The sequence below is a fragment of the Telmatherina bonti genome, assembly GCF_933228915.1.
Source record: "Telmatherina bonti genome assembly, chromosome: 9".
Taxonomy (NCBI): domain Eukaryota; kingdom Metazoa; phylum Chordata; class Actinopteri; order Atheriniformes; family Telmatherinidae; genus Telmatherina; species Telmatherina bonti.
The window spans coordinates 36,415,838-36,431,190 of record NC_136627.1 but is presented as its reverse complement, the minus strand read 5'-3'; the positions used below and the strand labels follow the sequence as shown (position 1 = coordinate 36,431,190).

General features: G+C 42.5%; 1 protein-coding gene across 1 annotated transcript; it reads left to right on the top strand.

Moving 5' to 3' along the window:
* Positions 1-3,532: 3,532 nt before the first annotated feature.
* LOC306760112 (calpain small subunit 1-like) lies at positions 3,533-14,251 on the top strand. The gene is made up of 11 exons (XM_079245902.1): positions 3,533-3,607; positions 4,724-4,782; positions 4,931-4,967; positions 5,578-5,670; positions 10,221-10,278; positions 10,349-10,413; positions 11,622-11,690; positions 11,764-11,842; positions 11,909-12,025; positions 13,269-13,327; positions 13,959-14,251. Exons 2-11 carry the CDS (start codon positions 4,736-4,738, stop codon positions 13,983-13,985), a joined length of 651 nt encoding a protein of 216 aa, XP_079102028.1. The 5' UTR covers positions 3,533-3,607; positions 4,724-4,735; the 3' UTR covers positions 13,986-14,251.
* Positions 14,252-15,353: the final 1,102 nt, after the last annotated feature.

Below are 15,353 nucleotides of genomic sequence, written 5' to 3'. Positions count from 1 at the left end.
AACCTTTCCCACCTTATTTGGTTTGTGTTCAAACGGCACAGACCTGAAGCGGGTCGAACAGCCTGGACAAGGTCACATGGTTAAAACAGCTGTTCTCTACTCCCACAGAAACATCAGACAAAATGAGGGGATTAATTTATGTATTTCTTATGGTTGTGAGCATTTTTCTTCATCCCGGCGTAGAGCAGCCAGAAAGATGTTTCTGCTGCTGCTTCTGGGATCCAGGATGGAGAAGCAGCTGGAAGCAGGATGCTGGATGATATCTGGTCATTAAAGGAGATTAAAATGAAACCCAGAAGACGGCAGAGACGTTAGATGTCAGCAGGGGATCAGTGGTCCTGCTAGAACTGGATCATAAAACAGGTTTATCTGCTCCAAGCAGGACACACCCATTGTAACAACCAGGCATAGTTCAGATGCTTGTGTTTCACAAAGCACAGGAGGATCAGATGTAAACTACGGCAGCTCTTTGCATGTCGTGTCATGTTTCTACAACATGAAGACAGATTCACTAAGTGGTAGAAGAGCAGAGCTGTAGCGGAGCAGGTACATGACATCCGTTGGAACGCGTTTTCTGGTTTACGTAGATTTGCTCCAAATAATGTCATCTGTAGAAAACATGATGCTTTAAACCGATGCTTATTTTTATATTTAACAAACACAGAGTTTAACTGATGATGGATGTACGGTTAGCTGCTAGCTAGATAACCAGCAACCTAGCTACCTTTATTATGTTTCTAACTACATAGAAAGTAAAACCTGTATAGGATCGATCAACCAATCGATTGATAGATCCCACAGATGATCCGTTCTTTTCTCATGCTGATTACATTTTCACATGGTCAGACAAAGATGATCTCAAATATGACAACTGAGAGATAAGTTGGAGATTTGTCTTCATTTCATGATAACCACGCCATACCGTACCATACCACACCATGCTACACCATGTTATACCATATCATGTCATGTCATGTCATGCCATGCCATGCCATACCGTATCATGCCATGCCATGTCATGCTATACCATACCATAATATACCATACCATACCATACCATACCATACTATATCATGCCCTGCCATGCCATGCCATACCGTATCATGCCATGCCATGTCATGCTATACCATACCATAATATACCATACCATACCATACCATACCATACTATATCATGCCCTGCCATGCTATACTGTATCATGCCATGCCATGCCATGCTATACCATACCGTGCCATGTCATACCGTACCATGCCATACCATGCTAAACTATACCCTGCCATCCCATGCCATGCTAAACTATACCCTGCCATGCCATGCCATGCCAGACTATACCATACTATGCCATGCCATGCTATAGTATACCATGCCATGACATGCCAGGCTATACCATACCATGCCATGCCAAGCTATACCATGCCATGCCATGTCATACCATGCTATACCATACCATACCATACCATACCATGCCATACCATACCATACCATGCAATGCCATGCCATGCTATACCATACCATACTGTGCCATGCCATGCTATACCATACCATGCCATGCCATGCTATACCATACCATGCAATGCCATGCCATGCTATACCATACCATGCAATGCCATGCCATGCTATACCATACCATACCATGCCATGCCATGCTATACCATACCATGCAATGCCATGCCATGCTATACCATACCATAATATGCCATGCCATGCTATACCATACCATACCATACCATACCAAACCAAACCATACCATACTATACCATGCCATGCCATGCTATACCATACCATACCATACCATACCATACCATACCATACCATACCATACCATACCAAACCATACCATACCATGCAATGCCATGCCATGCTATACCATACCATAATATGCCATGCCATGCTATACCATACCATACCATACCATACCAAACCATACCATACTATACCATGCCATGCTATACCATACCGTGCCATGCCATGCTATACCATGCCATGCCTTGCCATACTGTACCATGCCATACCATGCTAAACTATACCCTGCCATGCCTAGCCATGCCAGACTATACCATACTATGCCATGCCATGCTATAGTATACCATGCCATGACATGCCAGGCTATACCATACCATGCCATGCCAAGCTATACCATGCCATGCCATGCCATGCCATGCTATACCATGCCATGCCATACCATGCTATACCATGCCATGCCATACCATGCTATACCATACCATACCATACCATGCCATACCATACCATACCATACCATACTATACCATGCCATGCCATGCCATGCTATACCATACCGTGCCACGCCATGCTATACCATGCCATGCCTTGCCATACCGTACCATGCCATACCATGCTAAACTATACCCTGCCATGTCTAGCCATGCCAGACTATACCATACCATGCCATGCTATAGTATACCATGCCATGCCATGCCAGGCTATACCATACTATGCCATGCCATGCTATACCATGCCATGCCATACCATGCTATACCATACCATACCATGCCATGCCATACCATACTGTATCATGCCATACCATTCCATGCGATGCTATACCATGCCATACCATGCCATGCCATGCCATACTGTATCATGCCATACCATTCCATGCCATGCTATACCATGCCATACCATGCCATGCTATACCATATCATACCATGCCATGCCACACTATACCATACCATTCCATGCCATGCCATGCCAGGCCATACCATGCCATACCATACCATACCGTACCATACCATGCCATACCATACCATACCATACCATGCTATGCTATAGTATACCATGCCATGACATGCCAGGCTATACCATACCATGCCATGCCATACCATGCTATGCCATACCATGCCATGCCATGCCATGCCATACTGTATCATGTCATACCATTCCATGCCATGCTATACCATGCCATACCATGCCTTGCTATACCATATCATACCATGCCATGCCATGCCATGCCATGCTATACCATACCATGCCATGCCATGCCTTGCCACACCATACCATACCATACCATTCCAGGCCAGGCCAGGCCATACCATGCCATACCATACAATACCATACCATACCATACCATGCCATACCATACCATACCATACCATACCATGCCATGCTATAGTATACCATGCCATGACATGCCAGGCTATACCATACTATGCCATGCCATGCCATACCATACCATACCGTACCATACCGTACTATACCATACCATACCATGTATTTAAAATAATAACGTAACAGTTCGACGTCACAACTAAAGTTTTACTTTATGTCTTTAAACGCAACACAAACGAGTTTATCTTGTTGTTTTCATCCAGTGAACAGGGAGGGTTTTAGGACCATGAAAGACTTTAATCTCTGTGTGTGTGTGAGTGTGTGTGTGTGTGAGTGTGTGTGTGTGAGTGTGTGTGTGTGTGTGTGTGTGTGTGTGAGTGTGTGTGTGAGTGTGTGTGTGTGTGAGTGTGTGTGTGATGGGCGGGGTGTAACAGGACTTTTCATGCTGTTGCCTCCCTGGACTCCGGCAGTGGGAGCGTCCTGTCTTCTGTCTTCTGTCCGTCTGTCCTGCTCCGCGTTTCTTCCTCAGCTGAAGCCAAACTGTGTGAGTAGCTCAAAGATCTTGTCTGCTCTCATTCTCTGACTTTACAGAGTGAAAACAGAGCAGATGAAAACTTCTGCTCAGTTTTACTGCAAGTAAAGAAAGTCGACTAGAAGCTTCTGCTGTTAGTTTATACAGTAAATACATGTTTATATCAATTTTATACATATTTAATCTATTTAAACTATCGATGTTTTAAACATAAACTTCATTTAAATGTTAGACAGTAAATTGTTTTTAAACCTATTAGCTAATTATCATCACAGCTAACTTATGAAATACGATACTAATAATAATAGAAGACTTTCTGTCCCGTCTCTCCAGATTTTTTGATGTTTATTTGTTTGTTTGCTTTGGCACCCTGCAGCTGGGAGGTTGCAGTAATGATATTAAATCCTGTTTCGTTCCTGGTTTGAGTTTCTCTTAAGTTTTATTCTTACAGAATCAATGATGAGACTGAAATCCTGATTGATTATGTAGATTTCTCCATCGTTTGGTGTCAGAGGAGAAAAATGTCGTCACTGACTCGTGATCAGCTGAAAAAAAGATTTTATGTCTTCAGACAGAACTTGTTTTACTCTGCAATGATCAGATTGTTTTGTTTATTAATGTTTTTATGTCTGAAACATGTAAATTATAGCAGGAAATATTTATAAAGTTATACCTGTTTGTCTTATTTAAACCTTTTAAAACACACATTTATTTATTTAGTTAGTTGGTTAATAGACATTATTATAATTCATTTTAGTTAATTATTTTGGATTTTAATTATGAAATTAATCTATTTTATTTAACTAATAAATTACAAGACTATTCATGTATTTTTATTAACATGGTATTTTCTACTTGAAAAAGTAATAAACACATATTATTAGTTAATATATCTATTAAAAACAGACTTTAGGAGCATTACTTTAATTTTATGTAGTTATATTTATTTATTTAGGTTATATTATAATTATGTATGTAAGATAAGTATTTAGATTTTAAACAATAAAAGTGAAATTTATTTATTTAGTTATTTATAAAGTTATTTATTTACATATTTAATTTCACTGTGGAACAAAACAATAGAAATGAGTTTATTTACTTTTTATCCTGTAATATTTTTCTCATCAGACGGACTTCAAAATGTTTTTGGCAAAAAATATCATTGGTGGCATCATCAACATCGTGAGGTGAGAACAAACATTTTCATTTATTTCAGTTTATTTTCTCATGTTTCGAAACTGAACGCTTCCCTTTGCCTCTAGTCTGTGCTAAGCTAAACTGAGCTAAACTAAGCTAAGCTAAGCTAAGCTAACCTGTCATTTTCCCCTCCAACAGCAACATCGACCCGTCTCAGTTCACCCCTTCAGACCCGGTAAATATAACCTTCCAGTCTCCTGAATTATTGATTCAGTCTTTACCGAAACATCCCACATTTCTGCTTCCAGACGTCACTTCCTGTAAAATCTGGATTGAACTGAAACTTATTGACTCACAGATCTGACTCACTTTATTAAACTAGAAACGAAGCTGCAGGGATCAGATATGCAAAACTGTTTGTGACTCCAGAAGAGTCCGAGATGCTTGCAGTTGTCATAGAGATTATAACAACCTCAGATAATCTGAAAACCATACAGACTGATGAGAAATCATGCAGACTGATGTGAAATCATACAGATTGATGAGAAATCATGCAGACTGATGTGAAATCATACAGATTGATGAGAAATCATGCAGACTGATGTGAAATCATACAGATTGATGAGAAATCATGCAGACTGATGAGAAATCATGCAGACTGATGAGAAATCATACAGATTGATGAGAAATCATGCAGACTGTGATGAAAATGCAGCAGAAACTGAAGCACCTCAGTGGAAGATTTCCTGAGCAAACAAACACTGTGAACGTGCAGCAACACTGAGGAGTGTGTGACGGTGCGACCTAACAGAGTCTCTTTGTGTGTGTGTTTCTGCGTGTTGCAGCCGCCTCCTCGCAGACCTCTGAACTTCAGCCAGGCTCATGAAAGCGACGAGGAGAAGCAGTTTCAGAGGATTTTCCAACAGCTGGCTGGAGATGTGAGTTCATGATGTTCCTGTTTAATCTTCTTTAATCCCAACTGTCTGTGTTTTCGCTGAGACTGAACCCAGATTACTTTGATGGTTATTTAAACTTTAAAGCGCTTCCTGTAAAACTTTCCACCAATCAGAGAGCTTAAACTGACGGTAATGTCCAATCAGGAGCAGCCAAAGATCAACAACTGATGAGAAAAGCAGGAAAAAATGATCCTCTAAGACTGGAATAAAGCAGATGCAGTTGGTTGGGTTTTGTGGGGATAGAAGGTAAATGGCAGCATTAGTAGGTGTTTTCTTCTTCTGCTTGTTCTTTATGCTGCAATATCTGTTGATACAATAATTTTACTCGATGTTAGCCTCCTAACCTGACAGCTGAGGCTGAAAACATCATGTCTGCATGCTGACTGGGGTTAGAAGAATTCACTTTATACATGTAAGGTTTAGGTACAAGTAAACATGCGGATCAAAGACAGCAGTGCTAAAAGTACAGAGTTGTATTTAGTAGCACTCGCAACAGAGGTTCACAAAGGTAAAAGTCACCTGGGGGGCGGGGTTTCTATAACCAACCACGGCACCCTTACCTGCCGCCAGTAATTCTGCTGGTTGGAGAACCTTCCAGAAACTTGTTACTGGATAATCTACAAACTTTTCTGTCTTTTTTGACTCCAGATCAAACTCTAACGAGTTTGTTGTCACCTGAAAAATCAGTCGTATCGTTTAGTTAAGTTTTTTTTTGTAAAATATTAAATTAAATTAAATTAAATTAAATTAAATTAAATTTAATTTAATTTAATTTAATTTAATTTAATTTAAAGTTGTGCCGTAGTTTTCTGGTGATGATAATAATGACAATAAAAATGTTTGTAAAATGAACTAACTTCTCTGGAAACAGCAGTGACAGCAGTAGTTTTATTGTTTGTGTTGCGTAAAAGTTTTGTCATAAAATAAAGTTTTCTTCTTCAGGTTAGCCTTTATGATCACATGACAACTAAACATACTTCCATTTGGTTCCATGTTGAGGAAAAACAGCATTTATGTTCCCTTCTATGCAGACGACACCCAACCCTACACGTCACCTGAACGCTTTTCTGTCTCAGCAAAACGAAAACCTCCATTTCTTCTACTGGTTTCACTTCTAGTTGAAGCAAATGTGTTGATTCCTCTCTTATTATTGATAATTTTCCTTTCTAAATGAAGGACACATGATTAATGAATCTCTTGTCACCACGGCTTTTAGGCGTGATCAGGCCATAAACTGAGGTTTGTTCGGAATTCGGCCAGAACCTCTGGAGATGTCTTCCATCTTTTCTCTGCAGACCTCTTCCGACTGGCCGATGCTCATAACTCGTCTTTCTGTTGGATCTGCGTCCTGGAGTGCGGCAGAGTGAAACATGTGTATGAGCCGACGCTGCTGGTTTACACTCAGACTTTCAGACTGGCAGCGAACCACAGACGTTTCTCTGCTCTGTAATTTCACCACCATGAGTTGTTTACATCGTGGTCGGCGTTGTTGGGTCATGAGTGGAATCTCACTGGGAGCCAATCAGAGCAGAGATTTTAGGTGTATTGTTCTGTGAGAAGTCGTCTGTTGTACCGTCGTCTGGCTTTTACCTTGTTTTTTCTGACCTTATGGTGCTCTGCGAGTGTGTGGATCAGCTTTCCGGCTGGTTTTTCGCCACACCTGTCCGTCTGCTGCCTCTCTGAAACCTGACTCCACCTTGAACCTCCACACCTTTATGCTTCCTCGTCTAGCTTTCCTCCTCACTGTTTATCTTCTCAGCAGGTTGGTGGTTTAGCTTCATGCCTGGCATCATCACACGCGCCGCCAGCGAGCCTCGCAGAGCGATCTGAGGCTGGACGGAGTTTCTCATGGCAACAGCAGCGACTCGTCGTCAGGGTCACACGCTGATCTGACAAACATGTGGAAAGTTCATTCAGCTGCAGGGTGTGTTTCACACACAGCGACTCTCTCTGCATTCCTGCCATTGTCTGTCAGGGCGGCAGCGAGCCGAGGGGCGTTGTTGTGAGTGTGACTCATCAGAGGCGTGTGATCACCCAGCCGGCTCTCATGCCGAAGCTCCCACTGGGTGGGAGGGTGGAGTAAACGTGGAGTCTGTCAGACTGGTTCAGCTTGTGCTGCATTCAGTGGAAATCAGACATTAGGAATCTGAACTGAAACCACCATGGTTTCCTCTTACAATCCAGTTCAGTTATAAAAAACTTTATTAATGAGGGAGTTTATGGCACACAGAGGCATCAAGGTTCATGTCTGTGGAGGTGAAAAGAAACAATCCAATCCAATCCAATCCAGTTTATTTATAAAGCACCGTTAAAAACAACAAAGTTGACCAAAGTGCTGTACAGAAGAAACAATAAAACATACATATTTACATCATAATGGGGCATCAGCACATTGTTAATAGTAAAACAACCCTTTAAATTAGTAAAACGCCAAAGAGAAAAAATGAGTCTTCAGACAAGACTTAAAAACAAGAAGCGATTCAGCCTGTCTAATGTACAGGGGCAGCTTATTCCACAACTTGGGACCAATAACAGAAAAAGCTCGGTCACCTCTCAGTTTACGCTTCGTCTTAGGAACCACAAGCAGAAGTTGATCTGTGGACCTCAGAGAGCGTGTAGGGGAATACCTCACCAACAGGTCTGACAGGTAGCGAGGGGCCAGACCGTTCAGGCATTTAAAAACAAATAAAAGAATCTTAAAATCAATTCTGTAACGGACAGGGAGCCAGTGAAGGGAAGACAAAATTGGTAAAACATGGTCAGACTTTCGAGATCCAGTTAAAAGACGCGCTGCAGCGTTCTGCACCAGCTGCAGCCGTGCGAGAGAGGACTGACTGATCCCACAGTACAGGGCGTTACAATAATCAAGCCGTGTGGTTACAAAAGCATGGATCAAAATTTCAAAATCATGTCGTGAGAGTGAGGACCTTATTTTTGCAAGCTGTCTCAGGTGGAAAAAACTTGCTTTCACCACAGCACTAATTTGTTTGTCCAATTTAAGTTCCTGATCCATTTTCACACCAAGATTGCAGACAGTAGGCTTAACAAACTGTGACAAGGATCCAAGGTTAACTGAGACAGCATCACCAACACTGCTAGGTCCAAGAAGAAGAACCTCTGTTTTTTTATCATTAAAATGCAAAAAATTTGTTGACATCCAAATTTTAATTTCATCAGTGCACTTTAAGAGTTCAGTGGCACTGAAGCTTTCTTGACGTTTGAGGGGAATGTAAATTTGGCTATCATCAGCAACAAGTCAATGTGCAGCCGGGCAGAAGCATGATGAAGAAATAAACCATATATTTAATTTAATTTAATTTAATTTAATTTAATTTAATTTAATTTAATTTAATTTAATTTAATTTAATCATTTATTTTTTATTTAATTATTTAATTTAATTTAATTTAAAGTTGTGCCATAGTTTTCTGTTGATGATAATAATGTTACTAAAAATGTGCTGTAAATATAATAAACTGGCAGCAGTAGAAATAAATTGTTGAAGCACGATGAAGAAATAAACCAAATAAAATATTTAATTTAATTTAATTTAATTTAATTTTAAATTGTGCCACAGTTTTCTGTTATTGATAATAATGACAATGAATTGTGCTGTAAATATAATAAACTGGCAGAAGAAGGAGAAATAAATTGTTTACATTGTTGTTTCTGTAAACCAGATAAGAAACGGTCTGCTAAAGTGTCGGTGATGCACTGAGAGGAGCATAACGGAGTCGAACCAGTTGAAAAGCCACTTCTCCTGCTTTCATCCAGATTCCTCCTCCTCTTCATCGGCCATTCTGACCACAGAAAATATGACTGAAGAAAATTTACTCGTTGTTTTGACAGCTTGTTGTCGGCAACCGTGATTCAGTCAACCCGCTTCAGTCTGGCTCTGATCAGCTGTGACTCACCTCCACATCTTCAAATCGCTCTGAGCAAAATGTTTGGCCCAGATTTGATCCAGGCGGCTCCTCACATGTCGCTCAGCAGTGCCGTAAAGGAGCAAAAAGTGCCGAAAATAACCCAGATGAGGCCCAAACACTGTCAGACATGAGTTAAGGATGCAAATCATCTGAAAACAGGTTGTTTATGGATTTATCGGACTATTTATCCCGATTATCATTACTGCTGTTTGAGTTTAAAAGAATAAAATCCGTAAGAAAGGTGCTTCTGTCTGGCTGCAGATAGCGGCGTCGTACCACCAGAAGCTAATTTAATCCATTTATTTACCAACTTGGCCTCATGATTAGCATCCTGTTTTCTACTTTCCTGCATCGTGACATCGGTTTTGATACCAACGACCGACTCCTCCACCCTGCTTCTGCTCTCCTCCCTTGGAGCGACACAGACTTTCTGCGTCTGTTTATCTGTTTTAATCTTTAAAAATCAACTAATAGAGAAGAGAAACTGCTTGCTTCGATTATAAAAATGTAAAAGTGATATTCGCATCATTCTGCAAGCTAGCATGCTGACTACGTTGCCACGGTAACCAGCCATCTCACACCGACGCTTTCCATGTGTGTCTTTACAGGACATGGAGGTGAGCCCCAAGGAGCTGATGGACATCCTGAACAAAGTAATCTCCAAACGTGAGTCCAGTTTTTGTTTTTGATCGATGCGGATCACTGAACCCGAACCAACGCTGATGTTCTTCCTCAGACAGAAACCTGAAGACGGACGGGTTCAGCATCGAGTCCTGCAGGAGCATGGTCGCCGTCATGGACGTATCCTTCCACACAGCTCGATCCACCTGAAACACCTGGATGTTTCTCGGCAGCCGGAGACCAGTTAAAACAAACCAGTGCCACCAGTTCACCTGCATGTACCTCAGGAGCCAATCACACGGCAGCATGTAGACACGCTGAAGCTTTAAACGTAGCTACTGGGGTTTTCACCCACAACCATCTCGATACTGGTCAGACTGGTCGGAGATCAGAGGAAGTCAACAGAACGCCAACTTGCTGTTAGCATTCCCAGCGTTCGCTTGGGTCGCAGGTTGATCGCGTTTCCGTGGTAACGTGGTGAACGTTAGAGGAGCGAATGCAAACAACAGTGTGAAGACAAGATCAGATAGTTCTGAAGAGCCTCAACTACCAGCATCTTTATGATTTTTCCTCCCCGTTGCGCAGCGACACACCCCTGCTAACAGTTAGCAACAGATCGTTAAACTGGTAACGACGATGTGACCCCCAAACTGACGCACTTTCACTATTTCACAGTCACAGTGCTGTTTACTGCCCCCTAGTGGTGACATCCGGTACCCAACGTGTTGGCTGCGTCATGACACTGGTGTTCGCAGCGAGTTGACTTTATATAAAAGATGGGCGGAGCCTCCGTGACATCATCAGTCTGCTTCTGAAGAGCTGTAGTGAAACTCACTGGGCGGTTCCCACCGCCACAACGGTTGTGCTCCGCCTTACTTTCGTCAGAGGAGTTTTAAAACATTCCCTCACGGTTGCCATGAAGGTAAACCTGATCGACATGTTTATTTCTGCTGGTCTTTTAACATGGGGACTCCATTGGAACTGACGCCTTTTTGGAGCCCCTAGTGGATGAGAGGGGAACTGCAGTGTTTGCACTTCCACTGAGGCTTAACCACTTAACCGCCGGAGGCTCCGTCCATCTTTCATATACGGTTGATGGTGAGAACAGGAAACTGAGGCTACAATCCACACAGACTCACCAGAACTGGACAACAGAAGATGGAGAAACGTTGCTGGTCTGATGAGTCTCCAGTTCAGCTCCACATCCACATGGTAGGATCAGAGTGTCTGAGGAAGTTTCCAACACCTTGTTGAACCTGTAACACAGAGAATTAAGGCGGTTCTGGAGGTAGAAGGTGGCCATCGGGTCCTGAAGTGAGTGTTCGGAGTGTTTTGTGTTGCTTTCTGCTCTCATGGTGCAGTTTGAGCTTTGACCTGACGTCCTGCAGTGCGACAGCACAGGAAAACTGGGCTTCGATGAGTTCAAGTACCTCTGGAACAACATCAAGCGATGGCAGGTTGGTTTCCCGTCCGGCAGAGACCAAGTGGTTTAAGTATCAAGCTTCACCGTGCTTCTACTGTCGCCTGCAGGGTATCTATCTGTCCCACGACAGGGATCGATCAGGCGTGATCAGATCTCACGAGCTGCCGCACGCCTTCAAGGACGCAGGTGAGCCACGATGTGTGTGTGTGTGTGTTGTAATGTTTAGAAGTCTAATTGTGTTTGTGTGTGTAGGTTTCCCTCTGAATGAGGAGCTGTACAAGCTGATCATCCGCCGCTATAGCGACGAGCACGGCGACATGGACTTTGACAACTTCATTGGTTGTCTGGTGCGACTGGACAGCATGTGCAGTGAGTGTCTCGGCCTTCCTCACCCTCCTCATCCTCTGCGTCGGTCTGAGCTCCGCTTCACTACTGATGTGAAATTAGCTTCTTGTGCTCTTCCACATTTGGTTCTGACTTGTTTAAGATGTTAAAATGCAGCTTTAAGTCCAAATATGAAGAGAAGATTTGGAGATGTCGTCGATCCAGATCCACTTCAGAGAGGAAGAGTCTCTCAGACGGAAACATGGACAGAACTTCACCAACCGGGGACCAACTGAGGCTGAAAAACCTGAAACAATGTCAGAAAAATGTTGTTTTAAAATTCCATCGTCTGCACCATATGATGTCAGAAGTTTCAGAGAATCAGAAGGAGTCTCTGTATGTCAGGGACGAGACGCAGGTGAACTTCTGCATGAAAAGCAGATGTGATTCTCTACTGGAAGCCACTGCATGGACTCAGGAAGATTCCAGAAATCACACAGTTTCCCCTGAAATCCAGTCATTTTAGAGCTGCAGCCTTGTCCCCAGAATACAGAGATTCCTTCTAAATCTTTTAGACACGGTGGATTGTGGGATTTTTAGTCTTTTTTTCCACAATTTTAGCTCAGATTGATAAATCCATCAATCCCCCTGAGAGACTCTGCCTCTCTGAAATGCTCGTGTTACTGCTCTCAGCTTCACAATCAGCTGATATTTTCCATGAAGGGAAGAAAGTGGTGTCGTAGTTCATCTTATGCTGGGAGTAAAGTGACACCTGATTAGATTCTGCTTTTATTTACATTTTACTTTTCATGGAAGTGAGTTTTATAATAGTTAGAATCACAAATGTTTTGATGAGATGCGTTTTAGTCTTTGTGTCGCTGCTGAAGGACGAATGAAAATAGCACAAAGCAAAAGTAAAAAAAAATTCTGGCTTGCGAAAATAAAAACAAAAATCCTGTTTTATCCTGTTAAACAAACTAAACTCAGCTAAATACAACATAACTGCAGACTCAGTGATTTCCTCTAAAAAGCATTTTATGACTATTTTTTTTCTAAGTTTTATTTCTCTTTTGTTGTTTTTTTGTTTTATTTTGAAGGATTTTTTTTTTATTTTAATCTTGAAAGGTGCCGTATGAACAAACATGTACTTATTTACTTCTGTGACTGAACATTATCGGTTGAGGTGAAACCAGGTCAGATCCCAGAACATTAGAAGAGGATCATGTTGGTAATTATTTACCAGCAGAAGTTTGTCTCCTGTGAATAAAAACGTGTTTTTGTTGTGCAGGAGCGTTTAAGACTCTGGATAAGGACAACGACGGCACCATCGAACTGGATGTCAAGGAGGTAAAACACCAGATGATATAATAACTGAAAGAAAAACATTATGGTATCATGTAAAAATCTCAAGTCCTGAAAAGGGTCATACAGGGATTCCTTCTAATTATGAAACTATTTTAATTATGAAATTATTTTATTTAAATAAAATTATAAAGTTTAGTTCATCAGTTGGAAGAAATATGTTTGCAATGTTCAGAGAAGATATGAACCATGAAGAACCCTTCAGGACCCGTAAGGATCCTGAAGGACCCTGAAGGATCTGGGACTGGGCGCTTCGGGGCCACAGATCTGGTTTAACAGATCTCAGCTAAAAACCAATAAAACTGTTTCTATGGTCAGTAAACAAAGTAAATAAACAATAAACAATAAAAACTGAAAACAAAGTCAGATGAGAAGTATAACAGACCTGACGACGGTCCTCCTGTAACCACGGAAACCATAAATATCAGTTTCATCTCGCTTTGACCAGAATGCACCGAGTCGGTGCTGCATGACGGCAACTCGGCATCTGTGGAGATAAAATCCCACAAAGTTTAACTTTATTTGTTTGTTTATTGGTTTATTTATTTGTTTGCAGAGAATTAATAACCATCATATACAATCAATCCTTGCTGACCTCATCTCTTGTGTCTCGCAGTGGCTGCAGCTGACCATGTACTCCTGAAGCGGCGGACAGCGGCTCCATCTTCTGCTTTACGTATCATGCCTCACGCTCTTTTCTTTTTTTCCTCTCGGATACAAACGGTATCCATGGTAACTGGACCAAAATGGCTGGAATGGAAGATGAAAAGTGGGACCAAAGAGCTGCTGCAGCGTCTTCCTCCGGCCGCCAGGTGGCGCCAGGCGGCGTCTCTGCTGCAGAAGTTTTCACGTTTCCATTTTATGAAATGTTTGTTTGCAGGAAATGTCTGAAAATAAACCGGAAGTTAAAATTAAAGTCGATTCAGACGTTTTGTTTCTGTTCTTCTCTGGACGGTGAACCGTAAAACCAATGTCAGAGGTTGATTATTGACTAATAATTATATGAAGTTATAGATTATTGATTCAGGTGTTTTTAATATTCAGAGTCCGGAACGAGTCGCTTCCCCCAGATCCAGATCCCAGACCACCACTGAACCCAAAAAACCAGATCCCAGATTCAGATTCCAGACCTCTGCAGATCCCAGACCCTCCCAGAACTCAGACCCAAACCCAGACCACCACAGAACCCAAATCCAGATCCCAGACCACCACGGAAACAAGACCCAAACCCAGACCAATCCTAAACCACCACAGAACCCAGATCCCAGACCACCCCAGAACCAGATCCAGATCCCAGACCACCACGGAAACAAGACCCAGATCCCAGACCACCACGGAAACAAGACCCAGATCCCAGACCCAAACCCAGACCAATCCTAAACCACCACAGAACCCTGATCCAGATCCCAGACTACCACAGAACCCAGATCCCAGACCACCACAGAACCAGATCCAGATCCCAGACTACCACAGAACCCAGATCCCAGACCACCCCAGACCCAGATCCAGATCCCAGACCACCCCAAACCCAGATGCAGTCAGACCAGATCTGGTCTAACCTGGTCGGATCTGGTCTGGGACCAGATCTGGTCTAGCCCGGTCTGGATCTGGGACCGGATCTGGTCTAGTCCGGTCTGGATCTTGGACCGGATCTGGTCTAACCTGATCTGGTCTTGGACCGGATCTGGTCTAACCTGGTCTGTTTTTATGTCACATGAACAGAAACCTCGCAGGAACGCGCAGCAGCCTCGCGCACTCACCAACAGGTGGTGTTCACGCGCTGTGAGACGCGGCCGCGCGCCTGGAACTGTTGAGGAAATTTATCACTTTTATCCAGATAAAAACCACCAAACAAAAGGAAAAAGACTTTAATCCTGGAGGTAAAGTCGAGGTTTTTCCACCTGGCTGGTTGCGGGTCTGCGTTGCGTGAAGAGGGCGGGGCCAGGAGGAAGAGGAGGAGATGAAGAGCAGGGATAACAGAGGAGGAAGAGCAGCTTTAACACGGAAAATC